General features: G+C 49.9%; 1 protein-coding gene across 3 annotated transcripts in view; it reads left to right on the top strand.

Moving 5' to 3' along the window:
• Positions 1 to 25,536, top strand: part of ASAP2 (ArfGAP with SH3 domain, ankyrin repeat and PH domain 2) — a 151,601-nt gene that overhangs the window by 119,526 nt on the left and 6,539 nt on the right. Inside the window, exons 16-24 of one of the 3 annotated variants that reach the window (XM_084792179.1) lie at positions 4,369 to 4,463; positions 9,138 to 9,327; positions 11,357 to 11,442; positions 13,684 to 13,799; positions 15,486 to 15,553; positions 16,785 to 16,898; positions 18,554 to 18,809; positions 20,886 to 21,020; positions 22,603 to 22,768. In XM_084792179.1, coding sequence (XP_084648305.1) covers positions 4,369 to 4,463; positions 9,138 to 9,327; positions 11,357 to 11,442; positions 13,684 to 13,799; positions 15,486 to 15,553; positions 16,785 to 16,898; positions 18,554 to 18,809; positions 20,886 to 21,020; positions 22,603 to 22,768 — 1,226 coding nt within the window. Of the gene's footprint in view, positions 1 to 4,368; positions 4,464 to 4,872; positions 7,050 to 9,137; positions 9,328 to 11,356; positions 11,443 to 13,683; positions 13,800 to 15,485; positions 15,554 to 16,784; positions 16,899 to 18,553; positions 18,810 to 20,885; positions 21,021 to 22,602; positions 22,769 to 25,536 lie in introns of those variants that run through there. The other 2 variants (XM_084792180.1, XM_084792181.1) reach the window with 2 other exon arrangements.

Raw genomic sequence — 25,536 nt, 5'->3', positions numbered from 1 at the left:
AACTCTAGTAGGCTTAGAGCAGTGGTTCTCAACCTGTGGGCCATGACCCCTTTGGGCAGGGGTCAAACAACCTTTTCACAGGGGTCACCTAAGACTATCTACCATCCTATTTGCATTATGATTCCTAACAGTAGCAAAAGTCCAGCCATGAATTAGCAACGAAAATAATTTTATGGCTAGGGGTCACCACAACATGAGGAACTGTATTTTTATAGGGTCGCAGCATTAGGAAGGTTGAGAACTGCTGGCTAAGAGCTTCAATGAACCCAGTTGCAGAAACCCACAGCAAGCCTGGATTTTAAAGAGATGAATTTTCTCCTTAACCCTGAAGAACATTATAAAAAAAGCTTTTTTGGGGAGTGGAGGGTATCATCTGAAAAACTCTATTACCAACTATTACCATGTGATCCGTTTCACTATCATATTTGAAGCTAAGAAAAACTCAGTATTTTGCATTTTAATTTAGAGCGGGGTGTGGTAGTTCATGCCTTTGATCTCAACAGGCTAAAAACAGGAAGATTGCTGCTACCTTGAGACCAGCCTGTGCTACCCAGTGAGCCCCGGGGCCTTCCTGGGCTGCAGAGTGAAATCCTGTCCGAACAGAAGAAAGGAAGGGAAGGAAAGTTTTCCATCATGTTGGAGGGATGTCAGGAAGCCTGGGGAGCTGCTTAGCTGACTCAGCTGTCTCTTGAGGTCTGTCTCTACTGCACTGCCAGACACCAGGCCAGGTCAGCCGCAGCCTCAAGCCCTGAGAACTGCTGTTTGGCACTGGCATTTCGCTGACACTTAACTAAGCCACTGTGGGTAGTGACTGCAGTTTGCTTAGGGCTGTGAGAAATTGCAGTCAGCTGCCATCCACTGAGTCAGTCATGTTTAGGCTCCAGCTCCAGGCATTGCTTTCTGGCCTAAGTCAGACCCAAGTCCAAGAAACTTGCTCATGTAGCGCCCCTACAGACCTTTGGACACCACAGGCTGTGTACCAACCTGTTTGTAAGTCCCAGCACCCTTCTCATGTTTCCTAGGCCCTCATAAACATGTATGCCAAGATATATGTATGGCCCGTCTTCAGGCCTTCCACCCCTACTGGAACAGAGCTGGGAGTAAACAAAGAGCAAGCTATGGTAAAGCAAAGTAGATCTAGACTGGGTAGTTGGCAGAGGCCCAGATGGCTACGTGGGGCCTGTGGTAGCCCAGCCCACTCGGCAGCTTGAGGGTACCGAGGGTGGAGGAGGAGTAGGCCTCAGCGTAGTGACCCCTGTGGGACCTAAGAAACTTCAGAGGGGTCTTGCCTCCTCACTTTGGGTTCCTGTCCTCAAGTGAGGACAGAGAGGTAGGAAAAAACTACCATGGTTGATATGCCTCCCTGTGGAAAAAGGAAGTGAGGAGTTTGCTCCAGCCCATCCACGACTCACAAACTAGTGTCTAGATAAGACCCCGGGCCTTGTTGTACCCTCACGCCCTGCTAAGGGCTTGTGAAGGCTCCATGGTCCTGTTCTGGCACATGCATGATTCTCACAGTCTCCTTGGCCGTGAGCATGCCTGGACTTGGAGTCTTGCCAGGCTGGCTAGGAGCTTCTGCTGTTGCACCCCCAACACTGTGATGCTTTTAAAAAATATATTTTCATGTTTTATTGTTTGTATAGAGGTGTGTGTGTGTGTGTGTGTGTGTGTGTGAGAGAGAGAGAGAGAGAGAGAGAGAGAGAGAGAGAGAGAGAGAGAGAGAGAGACTGTGTGCATGTGGAGGGCATGGGAGTCTGTTCTTGTCTTCTGCCCTGTTGAATGGGTCACTCTTGTTTTTGCCACCCTGCATATTCTAGGCCTGCTGCCCCATGGGCTTCTGGGTAGTTCCTTTCATTTCACCATAGGAGGGCTGAGTTACAGGTGCACACCATCACTTCCAGCTTTTCTGAGTTCCAAGGATCGAACTCAGGTTGTTGGGTTTGCAATGCAATGTTTTTTATCCTTCTTCTAATTTTATTTGTTTGTTTAATCAGTTTGTCTCTGTTGTTGGACTGAGCCAGTAGAGAAAACCACAGTGCCTCGTGCCCAATGCCCGACCCAGCTCAGGAGCTCAGCTGTGTGAAGGGCTGACTTGTGTTTATGATGCAACATGCAGGGCCTGAGCTGGGGCTTCAGCTTCACTGCCGCGTGGTACTCAGGTGGCCCTCTGAATCAGCAGGCTTGCCATCTACAAATCCAGCCAACGGCAAGTCAAAAGTATTAAAGATAGGTGCCAGAGAGATGGCTCGGTGTTGAAAAGCCCTTGCAGAGGACCTGGGTTTGGCTCCCAGCACCCACATAGTGGCTCACAACCATCTGTAGCTCCAGGGGATCTGACACCCTCTACTGAACTCCATGGTCATTGTACACATGTAGTGTATGTAAACAAACGCAGACAAAACACTCATACACATAAAGTGAATAAGCCCCTAAAATAATATTAAAAGAAATTCTAGGAATTTTAAAAAGAAAACCCAAATTTGAATTTTCCCCTTCCTAAAACCTATCCCATATCTCCTTGAATGAAGGGAGGCGCCCTGCTGCCATGTCTCTTGAAGACACCCCACCCCCCACTTCCCTGACAGTTAGGCATTCTTTGTTTCCGTGCTCTGTAGCTGGGCCTTCTGCGGTTTCATCTTACAGTGGACACGTGAAGACTTTTCTTGTTATGACTCCCTGAACAATGTCATTTGAGTTATTTATGTGGCATTTCCATGTCTTAGGAATTAGAAGTCATCTAAAGCGGTGTAGGATATACTGGGCACCCTCAAATTTAGCATCAGGTGACAGAGACAGTTTTTTAAAAAAGATTTATTTATTAATTATTTATACAGTACTCTGCATCCGTGATAGCAGGCTAGAAGAGGGCACCAGATCTTATAGATGCCTGTAAGTCACCATGTGGTTGCTGGGAATTGGACTCAGGTCCTTTGGAAGAGCAGACAGTGCTCTTAACCTCCGAGCCACTTCTCCTCCAGCCATGGTGACAGCTCTTGATACAGAGCCCTGGTCAACACCTGGTCTCTCCGCTCTGAGTACTGCTTTTCATAGGTCTGCTGTTCCCTGTGTGTCCCCAGTAGGACACTGTAGCCTCTGGTTTCTGGAGGCTTTGACAACTTGGTGGTTCCAGCAGGGTCTCTGCTGGCTAGTTTATAAACTGGGTTTTAGCAGATATGTGAAGGGTCACATTCCTCCAGTGTTGAATGTGTGTGTGACATACAGATATGGCGGCTCCCTGGACTAGCTGCCAGCTGCCGGCTAAGCCAGCCAGATCTAAGCAGAAAGGGAAGCTCTCTGATTCCTGGTGATTTTCTCCTCCTATCCGCCATCCACTTAGTGCAGACAGGAGGCATTGGGGAGGCCCATCACTCTCAAGAGGCAGTTACGGCTTCTGCCATTTATTTTTTGGATCTGAACTTGAGCCAGTTTCCTCTAAAGACAGACCAGACCCTCCCAGTCACAGCCACGCCTCCAGTCCGTCTCCACCTACCCTTTGTCTGCCCTGGCAAGCTAGCTAGGAAGCATGGAGTGCCACGCTGTGTTGTTTTCAGTGATGGAGTTAAATCATCTGTTCTTTCCAACCCTTGTGCAAGATGCACCCTACCAGTATTGTTTCATGAAATCTTTAAAAATCTGACTGTTCAGGGCGCGGCAGTGGCAGGAATCTGACCTGGAAGCTCACCGCAAGGGCAGGTCCTGAGCTCTGTGCTCTGAATGAGACTGAGACATCCATATGGTCCTTCATTCAGCAAATGCCAGTTGCCATGTTGTCATGCTAGCATGGCTGTGCCTGGCACAGTGGTACATAGTGAATACCAGACGAGAAGGTTCGACCTAAGTATTGAAAAGTCATCTTACACCTGCAGGTCACATGTGACGTCATCCGTGTCTCAGTCTGCCAAGGATTTTCCACCCAGTCTCCCATTTGGTCGTTTTTTTTTTACAACCCTAAGGAAGTTGTCCGCCTGGTTCCATGCATGAAAACCGACTCCCCCATTTGAGGCTGGATTTGGCTTCCTGGTCCCAGGTATCTGTGAGATGCTGCTCCTCACAGTGGGCGAGAAGAAGGCTGTAGGTGAAGGAATTCCTGCAGGGAAGCTGCTGAGAATGGAGACTGGCTGTGGACGCCTCCCTGATTCTCCGAGTCTGTGGTGACTGTTGGTGTCCATCCTCCACAGGATCCGTTGCAGGTCATCACGCAGCGCGGATACAGTGGGGCTTTGCGTTGTGTGCCTTTTCATTAAAGGCAAACCACTTTATCGCTCTATTTCTTAGTGGCCGTTAAATAAATCATCAGGCTGTGAGTAACGGGCAGCAGCGAAGGGTATTAATAATTGAGTGCTCTGAAATAGACTTCTGTTTTCGCAGCTTGCCAAGAATATTGGGAATGCAGGCTTTAACGAGATCATGGAGTGCTGCCTACCGTCTGAGGACCCAGTCAAACCCAACCCAGGCAGCGACATGTAAGTATGAGGCTGTTCTCATTTGCTGAACAAAGGTTCGCCCTTTGCCTGAGACTCGTAAGCATGGGAACAGGTCTGGCATGCATTGGTTGTTGCTTCCCACTAGCTACAATTGTTATTTATTTTCGTTTCTTCTTTAGTCATTTTTAGGTATACAAATAGAAATGCAGTATGGCTGGTTTGTTAGGCTGTGGCCAGAGGATGAGAGACTTATTAGCAACTACACTGCATGCGAGAAGGGCACTGCAGTGAGCCTGGCCTGCTGCTGCTATGTGCCTCTGGGCCCTTGCCACTGTTCTTGCCCACTTCCCCAGCATGGTGAATTGTGCCTGGCCATCCCAGACAGGCGGCCATGCACCATTCTTTTTGTCGTTGTCCTTCCAGATGTACGACCTGTTGTCTCCCACAGGAAACCTCTGGGTGTGTCTTACTGTTGCTCCAAACTGTGACTGAGAGGCCGTTGTACCTTGTTGTGATTGCAGCTGGCCCACCGATGGACCACATACAGCTGGGAATTCCCTACCAGTGCTACCAGTTGTATTTAACCACACTGGGCTTGAGGGGCTAGACAGGGCAGCGCCATCCTGCGCCTCAGACCTCATCCCTGATTCTTTTTGTTTGACTTTGGTTTTTTGTTTGTTTGTTTGTTTTTTGTTTTGTTTTTTCGAGACAGGGTTTCTCTGTGTAGCCTTGACTGTCTTGGACTCGCTTTGTAGACCAGGCTGGCCTCGAACTTACAGCGATCTACCTGCCTCTGCCTCCCGAGTGCTGGGATTAAAGGCGTGCGCCACTACCGCCCGGCTCATTCCTGATTGTTAAAGTGGCCTGTCTGTCCACAGGATGACTTGGGGTGGTGTGCCTGCTAGGGTGTGATGCAAAACAAAGCAGGTAGAAGGCCAGGGCCAGGTCTCCCAGCCAGCAGACAGACAACACATGTGTTTGAGCACTACGACAGAAGAGGGAAACCGAAGTGGATAATAAGAGAAAGTTTTACAATCTACTAACACAGACCACATTTCACTGGGATAGGCCTGAAGTTGAGTTAGTGGTTTGGGTTCTCCTAAAGGACATTGAGTGACAGGGGACAGTGTTTTTAGGAGGTGTTTTTCAGGGGGTGATAGTGTACAGGGCCTGTATAAAGCAGAATATTTAGATTTTTGTAACTGGTCTGTGTGGGAACCTGAGGCTATAGAAGCAAAGGACCTGTGTCGTCCTGCACTGTGATTCACTGAGGGCATGGAAACATTATAGAGGGCAGGCAGGAGACTTCTCCGTCCTTGGCTGTCTTGGCCTTCAAGTGCCTTAGCCACTTGTAGCTGTGAGATAACAGTCAGTTTGTGTTTGCACCTTGTAGTAAGTAAGCAAGCATTTGAAACCTAGAGTTTCCCAGAGGTCGCATAACATGGTTATAAAGCATTGTTTTCTCTATATGAAGATGTTAATCTCAGACCCGACCTGGAGAAGCATGAGGAGCCCAGATTCCAGGCCACAAGATAAGGCAAATTCTCTATCATTTGGGTCTAAACCTTAGTTTCTATAATAACAAGGAAGGCATTGGGGAAATTAGAAAGATGGCTCAGTTGGAGCCTGAGTGGTATTAGCAACAGAGTCTGTGCAAGTGCCCCGGCTGCCTTTGAGAAATGGGGATCCCTTGCAATTTAGGCTTCTCTTGTGACCCACAGGTACACAGTGCCTTCCTGGCCAACTGGAGGACCCTGCTTAGGGAAGGAAATGTCATGGTCTACTGTGGTGGGTTTAGTGACTAAAGCAAGTGGCTATTGCTTGGTGCTGGCTCCTTCTGCTCGTTTGTCTGTCATTGAGGTTCCAGTCTCCTGGATCGCTGTAATACCAGTCAACTTTAGACAAAGAGTATGTTCAAATACTTCCTTTAAGTGACAGGAGTAGAGGCCAGAGAGATGGCGCGGCTGTTAAAAGCACCTGTTGCTCTTGCAGAAGACCTGGGCTCAGCTCCCAGCGCCTACGTGGTTTTCAGTGATTCAGAAGTCTGGTTCTTGAGGATCTAATGCCTTTTTCTGCCTCTGCAGGAGCCAGGAACGTTTACGGTGCATATACATACATGCAGACAGAATACACATATACATAAAATAATAATTTTTAAAAAACCTAGCAGGATTCCGTATGAAAGTGGGCCATCTGTTTGTTCTAGGGGTAAATGATTTTAAGGATGGACACCACCTCCCAGCGTTAGGCCAGGTCTGCTCTGAGACAGACAGACAGACAGACAGACAGACACACACACACACACACACACACACACACACACACACACTCACACACACTGACACTTCTCGCAAGGAAGTTTACACTCTATTTCCTCAGAAATGAGGGTTGGTTCATCACCTTAGTGATGAGGAGCCACTCACAGTCATTCTTCTGCAGGTGAGATAAAGTGCGTGTCCAGGCACGGTGGTGCATAACTGTAATCCCTGCAATGGCTGGGTTGAGGCAGGAGGCTAGCCTAGGCTATACCGTGAGTTTTAGGTTAACCTGGGCTATATAGTGAGTTCAAGGTTAGCATGGGCAAGTCTGACTTGCTCCCCAACCCAAATAAAAGAAGAAAATTCACTATGTGACTCTGTGTGCTTCCTGCAGCTGGCTCTTCTTGGAGCATCCCATTTCACTTTACAGTATGCTTGGGTTTTCATATATTGTTCTGGAAATTGAATCCCACTCATATTTGGATTTGCCACCACAGTATGTCGCCTGTGGTGGGTTGGTAAATATTTAATGGCTCGACAAATCAAAGAAATAGCCCCAGCTCTATGCCTGCTTCATCCAGGAAATATTTTATTTTTAGATTTGATAGAATTGAGCGCCTGTAGCTTGAGGTAAACACATATCATCTTCAACCATATGCTGCCGGGGAAACCAAAGGCGCCCTCTAATGGCCTGCGAGCCACCGCTTGGGAGTAGAGGCAGAAAGCATGTGTGACTGGGCCACCTAGAGGCCAGCTTGCATCTGCTCATAGAGACAGATCGTCCCTGAAAAATCAGCAGGAAGCCCCACTCTCACTCTCCACCCCTCCCCCACATCACCAGATGGATCAGTCTGTAGTGCTCTACTGCTCGCCTTCACCCATCTCAGTCTCAACATTTAAAAAAAAAGCCGAGGACACAGTCTGTCTGGGTGCAACCAGGGGTCAGAGTAGGTTACAGAAATCTGTCCCATGTTTGGGTTGGAACCACCCTCAGGGGGCTCAGAGCCCAGGACGGATGAATATCCGTTTAAAGCAACAACAGCAAGCTGACAAAACCCAGAGCATGGTGCACACTTGTCACCCTCTTACTTTAGAAGCTGAAGGAGGAGGCTCAGGGGTTTGGGGACAGCCTGGCTTATGTAATGAGTCTGTTTAAAAACAAAGCCCCAGAGCTGGGGCTGGAGAGACGGCGCAGTGGTTGAGTGTGTGCTGCTCATTCACAGGACCTGAGTTGAGTTCTCAGCACCCACATGGTGGCTTCCAGTCTGAACTTTTAGTTCCTGGGGATCCAAAGCCCTTGTCCCACTTTTTAGGCAGCAGGCATGCATACACATAAAATAGGTCTCAAAAACAAGAGTGGAGGGCTGGAGAGATGGCTCAGTGAAGAGCACTGACTGCTCTTCCAAAAGTCCTGAGTTCAATTCCCAGCAACCATATGGTGGCTCACAACCATCTGTAGTGTGATCTAATGCACTCTTCTGGCCTATAGGGGTACAAGCAGGTAGAGCTCTGTATGTATAATAATAAATAAATCTTTAAAAAAAAAAAAAAGGAAAAAAAAAAAACAGCCAAGGGGGCTGGAGAGAGGGCTCAGTGGTTAAGGGCACTGTCTGCTCTTCCAAAGGCTCTGAGTTCAATTCCCAGCAACCACATGGCAGCTCACAGTTGTCAGTAGCTCCAGTTCCAGGGGTTCTGACATCTTCATACCATGCATATAGACTAAAATTAAGTAAATTATTAAAAAAAAAAAAACCCAAGAGCTGAGGTCTAAATAAACGGATAACTAATAGAACTCAGTTGTTTCTACCACACCCTTGTCCTTTAGGGGTCACAGAGAGGGTCCCACATTAATTAGTGAAAAAAACACAACTTGACACCTGTCCTGTCACCAGAGCCCATAGAGTTTAAGGCATTGGATAAGCTCCCCCATGGGGGCTGCCCCCCCCCCCCCCCCCCGTGGTTTGGTAATTCTGCAAATCCCCACACTGAAGAAGTCCTCCAGCTCTGAGCTGGGCCAGCCCATGGTCTTGGGAAGCTACCCATGTTTCCTCTGATGTCTTCTCTGTACTCTGGGGATCCGGTGAATCAAGGAAGTGGCTGGGGACAGCCAGAGGAGGAACGTGGATGACAGCAGTGGGAGACTTGAGCGTGTGGGTAGACGGATGTGAGCAAGACAGGAAGATACACAGGTTAGGTGTGGGGACCGCAGCATGCTGAGTGAGAGCTGAGGGCCGCAGAAGGAGACAGCAGCAGGCAGCTGAGAGGATGTAAGAAAGCCACACGCCTGACGGAGGACTGCTGTGTGGGCTTCCATACTTCAGGAAGCTAGACGTGCCTCTCCTTAAGGAAGGAGCCCACAGGGCCCCAAGAGGGGCTGGGCAGGGTTGCAGATGGTGGTCTGGACGGATGGACAGAGGCCCTCAGCGGTTCACGCATCAGTTATGTCTGGTTTCAGGATCGCAAGGAAGGACTACATCACAGCCAAGTACATCGAGAGGAGATACGCAAGGAAAAAGCACGCCGACACCTCGGCGAAGCTCCACCGGCTGTGCGAGGCCGTCAAGACCAGAGACATTTTTGGGTTACTCCAAGCTTACGCTGACGGTGTGGACCTGACAGAAAAGATCCCGCTGGCCAACGGGCATGTAAGAGGGGCTGAAAAAAAGGATGAAAGATGAGGGGTAAAACAAGGGAGCCCTGTCCAGCCATGGTCTCCATACTGTATCACTCCCTAGAGAGGCACAGGCGCCACCTTTTCTTTCCTGTTTCTTCTGTGGTTGGTTTTTTTTTTGGTTGGTTTTGTCTTTTCGAGACAGGGTTTCTCTGTGTAGCTCTGCCTGTCCTAGAGTCTCTCCGTAGACCATGCTGGCATGTTGGCCTCAAAGTCACAAAGATCTGCCTGTCTCTGCCTCCCGAGTGCTAGAATTAAAGGCGTGCACCACACCATGCTTGCCTACAAACAGCCATACACACACACACACACACACACACACACACACACACACACACACACACACACACACACACAGTGAAATGACCACACTATAGATCACCTCATATATGTATCTTTTGTCATGGGCACATTTCACTTCCACTTAGCACTTTTGGATATATGATTGAAATGCACTACTAACTACAGTCACTGCTGCAATAAGACCTACCCCCTCTTTTTTTTTTTTTTTAAAGAGTCTCACTCTGCTAGCCATCCTCCTGTCTCAGCTTCCTGGGTACTGAGGTTATATTTGTGCACCACCACACCTAGATTGACTCCTTTCAAACTGGACCTTTGTATGTTAGTTTGTTCTTTCTTAAAAAGATGAATTTAATTTTATGTGTCTATATGTACCATATGCATGTAGGTACCCTCAGCGGTCAGGGGACAGTGTCAGCTCTCTTAGAGCAGGAGTTACAGGTGGGCTGTGAGCTTCCCACTATGGATGCTGGGAACCAAGCACAGGTCCTTACAAGAGCAGCAAGTTCTCTTGACTCCTGAGCCCTTGTTGATTTATTCTTAAGCCAAAAGTGTGATGCCAGATGTTGAAGGAAAGGCTGTCTGAGGTGGAAGGGAATCCATCCTCGGATGCCTAAAAGCCTGAGAGGACCCTCCCTACCTCTCACTTGTGTGGGAAGCTAGTCCAGAGCATCTCTGAGGCCATGCTGAAGAGTGCGTGACAAGGACCATCTTGGAGCTCACACTGAGTGTCCTCCCAGAAGGGCTGAGTCGAGCGCCTCTTCCGGTCTCCAGGTGTTGTTCTTGGGGTCATGTCTGTTTTATGGTCGTCTTCCTGACAGAGTCCCCATGGACACATGTTCCAGGTCCAAAGAACCTCCTGGTCTCAGGACGGGGTTCATCATCCTGTATGGCAGGGCACTAGGTAGGGCCTGAATTCTAGGCTAAGCTAGATCCCTTGAGTGGGAACATTGTAAGGTAACACCATTTTCTCCGCATGACACAGGTCATTCCTAAGCATTAGCCAGTGTTGCTCCCATGCTCTCTCAGGAGAAAACTCAAGCCCCATGTCCAGGGCAGGATGTGCCCAGTACTGCCAGGGGACTGAGCAGGCAGGGCAAGTGACGGAAGAAGTGGCCGTTCTGTTCATGCCCTCTGCATTTTGGCTGTTTCCTTCTCCCTGCTTTTTTGACCCACTCACCCACCTGCCTGAAATAACTCCTGCTTATCTTTTCTCTCTACTTGTGGTGGGGATGGGGACACAGTTGAAATGGCTTGGACTTGAACCCCCCTGTTAGGAGGGATAGTACCAATATCTGTCTCTGTCTCTGTGTCTCTCTCTGTCTGACATCCACAAGGCAGAGAGACAGAGACAGACTGACGACGGGGGGGGGGGGGGGTGGGTGTAGAGGGAGAAACAGACAGACAGACAGAGACTGAGAATGTCACAAGCCTTTTTAAACCTCAGAGCTCACCCCAGCGGTACACCTCCAAAGCCACACCTTCTAATGCTTCCCCATGGTCCCACTAACTGGGGACCAAGTATTCAGACATATGAGCCGTTCAGACCACCACACATGCCTCTGGCTATGGAGATTTAAAAAGTGGGTGCTTTGTACTGTACGGTGGGCAGGTTTTTGCAAGGGGCGTGTGCTGTTTCACCTTGGTGGGCCTGGGGTTGAAAGATGCCGCTGAAGTTCCCAATGTTGCGCTCTGAATTTCAGGAGCCAGATGAGACGGCCCTCCACCTTGCAGTCAGATCCGTAGACCGGACATCCCTTCACATTGTAGACTTTCTGGTCCAGAACAGGTGGGTGTCTCCAAACTAAGCGACAGCCTTTGTCCTTGTCCTCTAGGGCTTCTGAGATGCTGTCTACACTACTTGGGCTGTCTTGCCAAGATGCTCGTGTCTCAGGTTTAAATAAGAGTCATGAGAATTCCCTAGAAAGCCCAGGAGTGTGAGAACAGAAGGTCTTCATGGTACCTGCAAGATCCAGTATCTAGAGTCTGGGAAAGACTCCATGTTGGGGCCGGGGCCATCATCTGTGACATGAGCATTTCCCTGGTTTGTCATGTGGATGAATCTTTCCCATATCAGTCTCCACAGGGCATCTCAATAGTGGAGGGGTATGAGGCGGTAGAGATGCCTTAGCCACTGACCTAAGCCAGGAATTGTAAATCAGAGCTCACTGAAGGCTGTCTCCTTTGGGCTGTGAGGCCACTTGAGATCATTGACTAGAAATGGCCTTTTGAGTTGCTCAGAGTCCCTGTTCAACGTGTGCCGCTTCCGTTCGTACACCTGCCTGTCGACTGCAAGCCACGTGCTAAGACTCTTCAGCCTGTCCTGGGACTCCCTGATCGTGCCTGGGGTCGGCCGTGTTGGAGCACAGGATGCTGGTTGAATGCTGCAAGTGGAAAGGGAAATTCTTGCAGCAGGGGATGATTTATATTTGTGCCCTCTGTCCTTCCCTGCCAGTCACCCCCACGAAGACCTGCAGCTTTGGTTCACAGATCTCAGACACTCTCCTCTGAGCTGAGCCTAGGGCCTGCCATGGCATGCTGTTTCCATGGACATTTGAAAATCTCTGCATCCACATAAATTCTCCTGGGGTGGGAGCCTGATTCTTCCTCCTCCTAACACAGAAGGAAGACAGGGTAGGAGGTGGTTTGGGGTGAACTCCGTGGTAAGCACCCGTTTCACTCCATCCCCAGCGCTGCATGAAGGATGGAAAGGAAAGGTGGCTCTTTCTTAAACTGAGGCAGCTGGGAGCAGTGGGTACCAAACCAAGGGCACTTCTGTCCCCATTTGTTTGCCTTTGGGTCCAAGGCTTCCTGTCCTTTCTTGGTGGTAGTGACACTTAGGATGGTACTTGCTTTATAGTGTATGCAGAACACATCCACCTTTGGTTTTGGATAACCTAGTCTTGTTCTATGGTAGAAGAACATGTGAAATTCTTCAGAAGCCGGGTGTGGTGGCGCATGCCTTTAATCCCAGCATGCGGGAGGCAGAGGCAGACGGATCGCTGTGAATTTGAGGCCAGCCTGGTCTACAAAGTGAGTCCAGGATAGCCAAGGCTACACAGAGAGACCCTGTCTCGAAAAACAAACAAACAAACAAAGGAAAAAAGAAAAAAAAGAAAAAAGAAGAAGAAGAGAGAAAAGAAAAGAAAATCTTCAGAGGTGTCCCCCTTCACACAGACTTTCAGGGGCCTGTCCTAGGGCTGGGAGGCTTGCGGGAGCCTTGGGATACCAAATGGAACAGTAGTGTTCCCTTCCTCGGTGGAAACATCAGGAAACCAACTGAAGGGGCCTGAAGAGATGGCTCAGTGGTTCAGGGCACTGGGGGCTCTTCCAGAGGACCCGGCTTCTGATCTCAGTACCCATGTGGTGGCTCATAGCCATATACGCCTCCAGTCCTAGGGGACACGATGCCCAGACATACACGCAGGCAACATAGCCACATATATAAAACAAAATAATGTTTAAAAAGAGAGAAGGAAAAGAAATGAAAACTTTGCTTGCTCTCTAGTGCAGCAGGTAGGGCTGGTCGTATGGGTACCACAGGCCAGGAAGGAAGGGGACAGAGGTACCACGATTGCTCCAGGGTGTCCTCTCTAGCCCAGTGGCTCTCAGCCTTCCTAATGCTGCAACCCTTTAATACAGTTCCTCATGCTGTGGCGCCCCTGCCGCCACCATAAAATTATTTTCATTGCGACTTCATAGCTGTAATTTTGCTACTGTCATGAACCATAAATCCTTGATATGCAGGATAGTCTTAGATGACCCCTGTGAAAGGGTCATTCAGCCCCCAAAAGGGTCACAACCCACAGGTTGAGAATCGCTGCTCTCACCCAAACTTAGCAACAACGCAGCCACCATTCCTTGTTGGTCTCCTGCGTCTCAGGTACGTTCGCTTCATGCTAGCTAATCTGGCACCCGCCCACTGTGGGACGAGCTAACTCAACACATCTTCCCACAGTGTGCAGAGCAGTCCTCAGTCCTGTGGCTTCTGACTCTGTTATCTGTCTCTTTCTGTCTATGGTCCGAGCAGTGGAAACCTGGATAAACAGACGGGCAAGGGCAGCACGGCCCTGCACTACTGCTGCCTGACCGACAACGCCGAGTGCCTCAAGCTCCTCCTGCGGGGAAAGGCCTCCATCGAGATAGGTAGGCCGCCCGGGGGCTGCTGGGATGGGAGTGGCTCCTCTGGCCTCTTTCTGCAGCTCTGCACTTCTGTTGTTGTTAGGGAGCAGTTCTCACAGAGGAAAGGAGTGCCTCTCCTTACCTGTCCCACAGAGTGGCTTGTCCTGGGCCTCAACACCCCGCTATCTGTCTTAGCCTTCGGCTTAACCTGCAGGCTTCAGGAGTGCTGAGGTTAGGCCTCGCAGAAAAGCCCTGAGCTGGGTGAATCTAGATCGTGTAGCCCTGGCTCACCTCCCACGATCAGACAAGGCCTTTCTTGGAGGTGGTGCTGTCGTGCCCCCTCCTTTTGTTTGTAGTGCCTGAAGCAGATCCTAGCCCTGTGTGGCCTCTGTGCTGCCGACCCCCAGCTGCGGTCCCTTGACCCACTGACATTGCCAAGGCACAGTTTACCCTGAGCCATCCAGCTGTGCTTGGTTCCTGGGAAAGTATTTGGAGAACTACTGAACTAAACAAAAAAGCAGAGAAAAAAACAAAACAAAACAAAACAAAACACTGTTCTGCTTAAAGGCCACGCTGGAAACTAATGGAGCCCGGCGTGGTGGCACATACACTTGAAAGGCAGAGGCAGGGAGCTCACTGTGGTTTGAAGCTAGCTTAGTCTACAGTGAGTTTCAGCAAGCCGGATTATTTAGAGATACCTGTCGGATGAGGAAGGAGGAGGAAGAGGAGAAAAACAAGCAAAAAACAAACAAACCTTGTTGAGAGACTTAGAAGATACCCTGTGTTGATTTAAGAGGAGGAGGAGAAGGAGGAGAAAGAAAAGCGAAAGACGAACCTCATCGGCAGAGGCTTCCAGAGAAGAAAGGGCCAGTTGAGATGTCTGGATTACAAAGCTCATAAGCGTCTAGCGCCAGGGCGGGCGGCACTCACTGTGTGCGTTCTTGTCCTTTTGATAACTGGAACTGAAGGTAACGGTTGGCTGCCTTGACAGTTCTTAGGTAGCTCAATCATAGCTTCTCTACTCCGTCGGATCCTGTACAACTAAGTGACAGCCAGCCCTGCCAGGTTAACCCGATGGCATTCCATGAGTCCTGCTTAGGTTAATGAGGTGTGTCTGTCTTAGGGTTTTATTGCTTTGAAGAGACACCACCACCACGGCAGCTCTTATAAAAGAAAACATTTAACTGGGGCTGGCTTACAGCTTCCGCGGCTTAGTCCATTATCCTCATGGCGGGAAGCATGGCAGCGTGAAGGCAGACGTGGTGCTGGAGAGGGAGCTGAGAGCTCTACATCTTGGTCCACAGGCAGCAGACGGGGACTTCATGCCACACTGGGCGGAGCTTGAGCATAGGAGACCTCAAAGCCTGCCCCAACAGTGACACACTTCCTCCAACAAGGCCACACCTAATAGTGTCACTCCCTATGGGCCAAGCATTCAAACACGAGTCTATTGGGGGCCATACTTATTCAAAACACCACACCCTGTCTCAGAAGGAAAAAAAAAAGTAGGGCTACAAAACTGAGCAGAGTTCTCAAAAGATAAAACACGAAAGACCGAGAAACACTTAGAGAAATGCTCAGGCTCCTGTCACTTCTCAATAGCGCCACCAACTGGGGACCAAGCCTTCAGCATGTGAGTCTTTGCGGATGTTTTATGTGCAAAACATAAGCCAAGTGTTGCTGTCTCTTTTTCCTTCCCTTGACTTTCAGCCAATGAGTCAGGAGAGACGCCATTGGACATCGCCAAGAGGCTCAAGCACGAACACTGTGAGGAACTGGTGAGCATCTGTACGGGCAGATGGCCTGGGGTGTGATGGAGCAGGGAGGTGGAGAAGAGCTGGTCTCGGGGCAGTACCAACAGGTCACAGCACACACCACAATACACATGCTGGGGGCATGCTGAGCACAGGCTGGCCTGGAGGAGCACTCTGGGGGATCTTGGCTGGCCAGGTGGGTGGCTACCTCATTGTGGTGTGTTTTGGACATGATGGTAGCCCTGGGCTCCGTAAGGTAAAGGCTGGACCCCCACATTATCTGGTGCCCATGGGGGCCTAGCTCTCTTCTTCATGGGCGTGCCCAGCTTTTATCCCTAAACCCAGAGCCTGCAGGTCAGTCTGTGTTTCTCTTCTGCTGTGGAAGAAGGGGCGCTGTGGGTGGTGGAAGGAGCTGCAGGGTCAGCAGTCCTCCGTTAGCAGCAGACTGTGCCTCACTGCAGATTGGGGAACCCGGGCAGGCCGTTGCCTCGTTTGCAGAGCCGAGCTAGTGACATTCTTTTGCAAGGTTGCCATGAGAATTGTTGATTTCTATAAAGCGGGTGCCCACAGTAAGCACCCAACCCACAGAGTCCTTAGAGCCCACACGGCTAGAGAGTAAGCAACGGGGGCTCGTCTACACGCTCCCCGTCAAGTTAGCTAATCTTTGACCCCCGTTTTGTAGACGAGGAAGCCGGTACAGAGAAGTCAAGTGACTTGCCCAAAAGTCACACAGCAACTGACTCGCCTGTGGGAAAATTAAGCCCTAAACACCAGCTACAGATAGTAAGTTGGTGTGCCTCCTGTGCAGCTGGAGCCACTTTCTGTGAGAGAATTGAAGGCGGGGACATCTTTTTGTTTGTTTGTTTGTTTTGCTTTGTTTTGTTTTTGTAGGGCTCAGCTCTCTCACTGTGAGAAGGCTGACTTAGCAGCGAACATATTCCCTCTGGGGTCCAGGTGACTTCCATGCTGTGATGTCACCTGCAAGCTGGCTGTCACCGTTTAGGCCTGCAGATAGATCCCTTGCCTGTGTGGCACCCTGCACAGTTTACAGAGAGTCACTGACAGGGAGTAGTTTGAGGGTCTGGGTACCAGGGACTTCCACTGAGATCCAGGAACTTCAATGGAACCTCCCCAAGAGTCCCTTCACGCCCCGCCTCTCCGGCCTGTCCGTTCTTGGTCTGGACACCCATGAGGATCTGTCCCTGGTGGTGCAGCACCCGGGGCAGCAACAATAACTGTCCCTCCCCCTTCCCAGCTGACTCAGGCCTTGTCAGGAAGGTTTAATTCCCACGTCCACGTCGAGTATGAATGGCGGCTGCTACACGAGGACCTGGACGAGAGCGACGATGACGTGGACGAGAAGCTCCAGGTCTGTGCCATGCTGCTGCAGCAAAAACAATTCCCTGAGCTTCTGTCAGAGTGGGGGCGGGGCTTGGCCTGCTGTTACGTGTGCTCATTGATCTGGGTGGGTTCCGGTCTTGCCTTTCCCACGTCTCCGCCTACCTCCTAGCTCCAGCCCATTGTGATGGACGAGCAGAACAGGCGGTCACGTGACCATAGGTGGCTGTTGTGTGCGTGTAGTCAGGTGCTGGAGTGTGGAGATGATCTCACTTGTTATGGGGCCATCATATAGAGTCAGGTATTGTAGGCAGGCGACAGTGTTCAGACACCAAGTGGTTTCACAGCCTTTGGATTTCATTGTATCCAACTCCTTTTATTGGATGGGCACTTCAAAGCCTCAAGAGAGGCTGACGCAGCCAAACAGACATAGCTGTTTTCACACAGCCTTGGAATGAGCATAGGGCTCCAGCCCTGGTACCTTGGGGTACCTCAGGGTGATGCCACCTTCAGGCGGGGCTGTTGCTGCAGAGCCAGGTTCAGGCAGCCTCTCTCCAGACTCTTCTTTGCTTCCACCACAGCATACTGCCATACAGTACTAGAATGAGAGGAAAGACCTTGTTGAGCACATTTTTATGGTTTTTCCACCATAGGAGTTTAGTATTCTAATGCAAAGTGTAAACAGATGATTAATAGATACAAATGGAAAAAAGTATTTTTGAAGGCTGTAGGACCTTCAGTGATGGAAAAGCAGTTAACATATGTACTTAGCATTTCCCTATAGTACAGGTAGGTAAATGATGCCTCAAGGTTGCATCTCAATAAATCTCTATTTATAAAAGCAGTAAGGTACTTCTTTCAGTCCTGGGGACCTGAGTTTGACTCAGGTGGAAGGAGAGAACTGAGCCCCACAGTTTTCAATGGCCTCCACACATGTACACAAAGAACACACTGTTCCTTTTTTAATTTTTTTTTAAAGCAAGTGATATGATATCTGCATGGGGGCACGCACCTTTAATCCCAGTACTCAGGAGGCAGAGACAGTCGGATCACTGTGAGTTCGAGGCCAGCCTGGTATAAAAGGCGAGTCCAGGACAGCTAGGGCTGCACAGAGAAACCCTGTCTCAAAAATCAAAAAAAAAAAGAAAGAGGGAAAAAAAGGTGATACAACATCCCAGAGGTCAGGATTTACTGACCCCTGATTTAACGGGATCTGAACAGCCAGCGGTTCAGAGGAATGGGAAAGAGGTTTGTTTATTTGCTCTGAAGTAAGCACAGCGCTGGTGAAATTGATTGTGTTGGCTAGCCAGAGCTATTCTGTCACAGAAGAAAGAAAGTGTATCCGGGAAGGGGGACCTCAAGGACAGCACAGAGCTAGGCTGGGTAAGAGAACTATGCACAAGATGAAACAGCTTCTACCTGAAGTTTTCAGAACAAAGAATTGCAATTAGTAAACCATTGCTCTAAGGGGTGTGTGTGGGTGTGTGTCTGTGTGTGTCTGTGTCTATGTGTGTGTCTGTGTGAGTCTGTGTCTGTGTGTGTGTCTGTGTGTGTTAATTACAAGACACAAGTGTAAGAGCATAGGGCTGAAGTGGTACCCACCACGCAGCAATGATGGATGAGTTGGTCTGACTCAGAGAAAGCCATGGCTCCATCTCACACTCTTGCTCTGCCATTCCTCTGCAGCCTAGTCCCAACCGGCGGGAGGACCGGCCCGTCAGCTTTTACCAGCTGGGGTCCAGCCAGTTTCAGTCCAATGCTGTGTCTTTGGCCAGAGATACCACAAACCTCACCAAGGACAAGCAGAGGGGCTTCGGGCCCAGCATCTTGCAGAATGAGACCTACGGAGCCATCCTGAGCGGCAGCCCGCCCTCCTCCCAGTCGATACCCGCCAGCACCACCAGCGCACCCCCGCTCCCTCCTCGGAACGTTGGTGGCAAAGGTATACAATTTTGAGTGCCCTGCAAATGCATATGGGCTTTGGCCTGGAGAAGTTTGATGTGTGGGTGAAGTGCTTATTTTGTAGTGACTTTCTGTTGGGTTCCTTAAGGAGTTCCGTTCTTTTTAGCATGCCAAACTGGTAGAGGCCCTGCCTGGGTTCTTACTCGGGCCTGCGGCTGGTCAGCTAGGATGCCCTTCGCTGCCCTTTCCCACTGTGCTCTCCTCATCCTTTTCCCACTTGGCGATTGTTCCCTTTCCCCTGTCTCAGGACTAGCTTAAAGCACTGTGGTCCCTTAGTTTCTCTCTAGAATAGCTTTGAAATGGAGGTACTCAGTTGGGAAACAATGCTCAGCCTAATTACAAATGTGTGGGCCCTCCCTGATGTCTTCAGTGTGAAAAGCCACAAAACTACCCCGTCTCAATGGAGCAGATCCACTGGACAGGGGATTTTTGTGTGTTTGCTTGCTTGCTTTTACAAACACAGAAACACCAAGCAGTTTGTCTGACAGGGAAGACCAGCGGCCACTGCGCCTCATGAGGTAGCCAGCAAGTGGCCAGCCCAGCTCGGCCAGGGCTACAGACCTTAGGTGCTGTGCTTCAGAGCCTCTCACGTCAAGGAGGGTGGGTCTTCTCTGGGAAGAATAGCAGCTTCCACTTGCTGTCCCTGGGCCTGAACAGTCTCTCGTGAGGCAGCTGGCTGCTAGGATGGAGAGGGCAGTGTGGGGTGGTACTGGGTAATTAGGTAGCTGGAAGACCCACTGAATGGACTGCAAGTGTCACTGACCAGCATCGGGGAGGCCCCAAGAGGTAGGTGAGTCACCAAGGAGCGCAGGTGTGACGAGCAGGCCCTGTACCTGCCTACATACGCACACACACACACACACACACACACACACACACACACACCATACCACACCACCAGCACCTCCCACAGATTCCTCCTGGGCTTAAGGAGTGCTCCCTGTCGCCTCCTATGGGCTGTCGTGACCCTTATAGGCATCTCACTGCTTCTTTGTCCTGGAGAGGTGTGTTAATTCTGAAAGGCCCAGTGTCCCAGAGACTGGCTGTCTGGGTGTCTAGGAGCTTGTGCTGGCTCTGTGACAGAGGCTTCATTCTCTCCGTCGGGTGGCAGAACAGGATTGGTCACCTCCTCGTCTTGATCTCTTGCGCTCCTGCAATCAGATTGTTTTTCCACTTTTGCCATTCTGTTTTTAGCTCCTCCCCGACCCCGCCACACACACAGACACACACACATGAAGTAAATTACACTCCTACCGCCTCCATTTCCCTTGCCCTAAAGCCCACACTTGATGTGAAGAGGGCATGCTCACACCATGGGGTGGGGGGTGGGTGGAGTTAAAGTAAGGCTGCCCCGTGTCCCACACTGAGATGCAGAACTTACCACTGGACAAGTGTGACAGCTCCCTCCCAACCCTGGAGCTGGCCTAGGAAGGTCTGTCTCCTCCCTGTCAGGCCCAGCCCTGCCCGCTTAGGCACAGGGGCACCCCTCTGCATCAGAGCAAGCGGCACATAGTGAAAAAGACCAGTGTCATCGCTGTGGGAGTCGGCTGGAGCTCCTGGCTCACCTGTGCAGATTTCCAGGCAGCTATGTTACTGAAGGCTGGGGAGAGCCATCCCCTCGTGTCTAGAACACATCCTACCTATCCACAGTGGCTGAAAACAGGGTCTCTGGCCCACAGTGGGAGGCATTAGGAGGGCAGAAATAAGAAGTTCCATAGGCCCCGAATGCGATGCTCAGTAGACTTATGGCTATTTATTTCCTTCTTCAAAGTGTAATATTTTTAAATTTTTACCATCAAATTGAAAAGTCTACCTGTGAGTGTTCCCTAGAGCATTTTACTTATTATTATATATATATATTTTTTATGCATCTCACTTTCCCTACTAGAGAAAGGAGTAAATTTCAGGGCCCTGTTGCTTTTCTAGCAGGCTCAAGTTGACCTTTTATGAGTGAGAGGATCAATAACGAAGTGTTTTGTTTCTGTTTTTGTTCCGTGTGTGTGTGTGTGTGTGCGCACGCGTGCGTGCGTGCACGTGTGTATGCGTGTGGGTTTAGTTCAGACAGCCACCTCGGCTAACACCCTGTGGAAGACAAACTCTGTAGGTGTGGACGGTGTCAGCAGGCAGCGATCTTCGTCAGATCTGCCAGCTGTCCACCCACCGCTGCCCCCTCTGCGAATGACATCTACCAGTACGTTTTTTTGTTTTTGTTCCCCCCCACCCCTTTTTCCTTTCTTGCCAATGGGCCTTATGAGTCTGGAAGACGGGGGGCACTGTTGGCAGACAGCTGGGGGAGACAGCTGTAGGCTGCACGCAGATACATACCAGATGTTGCCCCTGTGGTCCCAAACCTTTCAGCCTCTGCCTCAAATCCCCGTCATTCCCTTGTTACCCCAAGATGGCTCATTCTTCATTCTGTCTCACAAAGCATTTTAACAGCATCCACACTTCCACTTCTTCTGGCTGTGTTGTGATTTGGGAGTGGTCATTTCAGTCACGCCAATGTGTGGGTGGCCATTCCCAACACGCCAATGTGTAGGTTCCCAACACGCCAATGTGTGGGTGGCAGTTCCCAACACCAGGAGACAGGCAGCAGGAAAGGGCCTTTCTCCTGCTGCAGAGCCAGATGCTTTCCACTGCGCCAGTGACACCAGCCCTGTCTGCTCCCCACCCGCCTTGGCCTGAGGAGATGGGAGCCCAGCATCTCTGGGTCTGTTGCTTCGAGGGCAGTGGGGCTCTTCCTAGGCCATGGTACCTGTGGTGTATACAGAAAGCAACCCTAGCGCTTCTGCAGGAATCGCCAAGAGGGTAGGTGCTAGCAGCAGCAGCAACAGCAGCAGCAGCAGGGACAGTGTGTCCAGGAAGTTCTGCAGAGGGGTTTGGGGCAGGGTCCCACTGCAGTATGCTCAGGTCAGGCATCAAGAAGATTCTCAGTATGGTGTTCCTGGGCTAACCTACCTTGGACTTTTCCACTGAAGTAGGAAAGGGAAGAAACAAAGGGAGAGAGACCATAAAAATAATAGATCCTTATATTTTATTTCCCTTCCTATATGTAGTCCATTTTGTTCTGTATCTTTGTTCCCATCCTGAGATAAACCACTGACAAAGGCCCGTTGCTCCATTGTTTTTGAGAGATAGGCAGGATGAAGGAAGGCCTAGGTACATGACTTCACTCTCTGTTTTTTTGTTTTTGTTTTTGTTTTTGTTTTTTTAAACGGCTCCATCCACTTTGTCAGCATCACTTTGCCTCTGAGGCACACAGCCTGTTCGTAATAGAAACCATCCACCTTTCCTCTCAGACTGGGGACCTATACCAGGTTGATGGTCACAGTTTGTTCTTTTAACTGACCCCACTCCAGGACAGAGGGGTGCACAGAGCTCTGCTCCTTTCTGGTCGTGGCTCACTTGATACAAGAAGAGCCCTAGCCCAAGCACCCTGGACTCCCCCAGGGCAGATGCCAGGCAAGAACCTAGCCTTAGACTCCACCTGCTCGGCTGGTTTATGGGCAGTTCAACACAAAATCAAGGACTGGCCCCTACACAGGTTCCTGGCTAAACACATACAGGCCGCAGCAAAATTTCAGTGGTAACTGAGGCTCGGCTCCCCTACTCGCCTGCCCCTCCTTGCAGTTGCCCCAAGGAGACAGGCCAAGAAGCAGGCACAGGTGTCCTGAGAAAGTGAGTGCTAGAGAAGGGAAGAGGCTCCAAAAAGAGACTAGGTATGGGACCTAGGGGGCTCACGCTCTCTTTCCCTCCCCCCTTTCTCTCCACAGATACCCTGACCTCCACGCCACCTCCTTCTGTGGCTAAGACATCAAGCACACTAGAAGCCATGAGCCAGCCAAGCAAGTCCTCCCAACCCGGGGTCTCGCAGAGCAAGCCCCCGCCCCTGCCGCCCCAGCCACCCAGCCGCCTGCCTCAGAAGAAACCAGCTTCCGGGTAACCGTTGCCCCTGCCTGGCCACTCTGTGCCTGGCCACATCAGCCAACGCTGCCTCTCACATTCAGAGGGCTTCCAATGGCATTGGCCCCATTTCTTCATCTGTTGGGATTTCTGTGTGAGCCCTGGAAATCTCCTGTGTTTCTACCATGCTAGGGTGAGAGGCCAAGCGCTACGTAACCTACTGATCAGCTCTCCATTATTCTGCGAGGAGGTTTTTTAGCTGAAAAATGTCTTTCAAACTTAGATCTTAAATCTGCATAATTAACTTAGGTTTTTATTTTGTTTTGAGTCAAGTTCTTAAGATCCAAGGTCCTATTGGTTCTGTTGCTCTCTGAAAACATTGTCTTGATTGCGTGGTCCCTCCACAGTGTTCATTAGATGCTCTCAACATTTCCCCTGTGCACACACGGCAAAGGGATCCAGTTACCTTTTTGAAAGAACTTAAAACTTTCATATTTTACTTTACATGTATGAGTGTTTGGCCTGCTGGTACACTACGTACATATCTGGTGCCTGAGGAGGCCAGAGAGGGTGTCAGATTTCTGGAGCTGGAGTTAAAGATGGTTGTGAACTACACGTGGGTGCTGGGAATTGAACCCATGTCCTCTGGAAGAGTAACCGATGCTCTGAACCACTGAGCCATCTCTTTAGCTGCCCCCCCCATCACTAAATCTTTTAATCTATATTTTTATAGTAGAAAGTGGAGTTTGTTTGTGGTCTTTGGTCTTGTACATGCACTGCCGAGACATTTCACATGAGAGCCTTTGCTGGCAACATTGCATAACAGACACTGACAATACGTTTCCCTGAGGTGGTGTAGGCTGTTCGCCTGCAGAACTCTGAGGGATTTTTTTTCCCCCACCTTGGGCAACTTAGGTTCATAGTGTCTACCTAAAAGGTGTATGATTTTTGGGAGGCGTGATAAAATTAATCTTACACTTGGTCCCTCTGTTTTTGTGATGTTCTCACCAGCTGCCCTAGTGTCCCCAGGTGAGATGTCCTGTGCTGTGCCCTCTCTGGAATGGGAGCTGTCTTCAGTGCACTCGGGAGGAGTATCTGGGAGTCCAGGGATTCGCCAGCGCCTTACATAGCTTTAGGGTTTTTGTTGTTTATTATTGTTAAGTCCTCTTGCTCATGACACAACCTCTCCTGTCTCCCACTTCCAGAGGTTCTTGGCTTGATGGGGATGCTACCATACACCTGGGATCACTCAAGGGCTTGCTTCCCTTACTCTTGTGTAGGGCTCTCCTGCTTGGTCAACCAGGTTAATTAGAAATCATCCTGATATTCCTAGCTTCTAAAGTTCTTTCCTTTTCAGTTCTTTGTACATTTCGTTTGGGTTTTTATTTCTAATTCTTTTGTCTGGGAAATGAAATTTTTTTTTTTTTTATATGCTATTCCTCCCTCCTCCCTACCTCTTTTTCTTTCTCTCCCGTCCTACTTCCTTTGTGATACTGGGGATGGAACCCAGAGCTTCATGCCTGCTATGAATGTGCTCCTCACCGAGCAGCAGCCCCAGGCCACAGTCTGGTATTTTGAAACCAGAATGTTGCATGTACTACTTTGCCAAGACATCCTTCCAGAGCCCAAAGTACACATCCGCACAATACTGTTTGTAAATGGTGATTGAAGTACAGTTGGCTGCTGAGTTTCGCCGTGACAAGTGTGCCTTCCAAGCTAGTATGCTAGACAGCCATGGACTGTGCCTCTCTGGTCCCTGCGCTTCCTTCCTCTTCCTCTTCTTGCAATGTTCTTAGATTCTCTGACTCCTCCATGTTGCTTTTTGAGGTGCCAGGTCATGCCTTGAAGTTCTAGACAAGAAACGGTGGACCTGGCACTCCGCCAGGCAGATGAGAACAGTGGTACTAGCTAGTCAGCCAGGCCCAGCATCCTCCTTGCAGCCACTTCCCGAGGGCTCACAAGAGGCAAGTGAGGACTGCGGATGAGTGTTCTGCCCAGTGCTGTGTCCCTGGTTTTAATCCAACTGAAAGGGACAGTGGGGAGATGACAAAGCAAGCGATGATGTTAGGGTGTGGCTTGTCCAAGACAGATTTGGATGAATGGAATCAGGCTGCCATTGTGGGTAGAATTTAGTTTAAAGGAAGACATGATGTATATTCCTATAAAGAACCCCCACCCCCACCCCAGTTATTTTGGACATGCTATAAATCTGTCATTTCATATTTGTTCCTTTAGAGCAGGAGACAGCAAGAGCAGGCCCACAGGCGAGCTGCCACCACTACTCATATCCGTGAGTGGCAAGCGGTCTGTGCGTTTTGTACTCATAGGAAGTGGGTGACATTTTCAGATGGGAGTGTTTTGTGGCATGTGAAACTCCTGGGAGTTAAGATTTTAGTACCCGTGTCTTAGTTTCTTTTCTCTTGCTGTAAAGAGACACCGTGACCAAGGCAACTTACAAAAGAAGGAGTTCCTTGGGGCTCACAGTTCCATGGTCAGGGTCCATGATCATGGGGGGTGGGGAAGGCAGCATGACGGCAGGCATGGCCCTGGAGCAGTAGCTGAGAATTTATATCCTAATCACAGGCACAAGGCAGAAGGAGAGTTAACTGGGAATGGTGTGGGCTTTTGAAACCTGAGCCCACCTTTAGGGACACACCTCCTGCAGCAAGGCCACACCTCCTAATCCCTCCCAAACAGTTCACTAACTGCATATTCAAATATATGAGCCTATGGGGGCCATTCTCGTTCAAACCAGCACACTTGTAAATGAAGTTTTGTTTTGTTTTTGTTTTTGTTTATTTTTT

Source organism: Acomys minous (assembly GCF_964271855.1).
Source record: "Acomys minous genome assembly, chromosome: 8".
NCBI lineage: Eukaryota > Metazoa > Chordata > Mammalia > Rodentia > Muridae > Acomys > Acomys minous.
The sequence above is the reverse complement of the archived record's forward strand: the minus strand, read 5'-3'. Positions and strand labels throughout refer to the sequence as shown.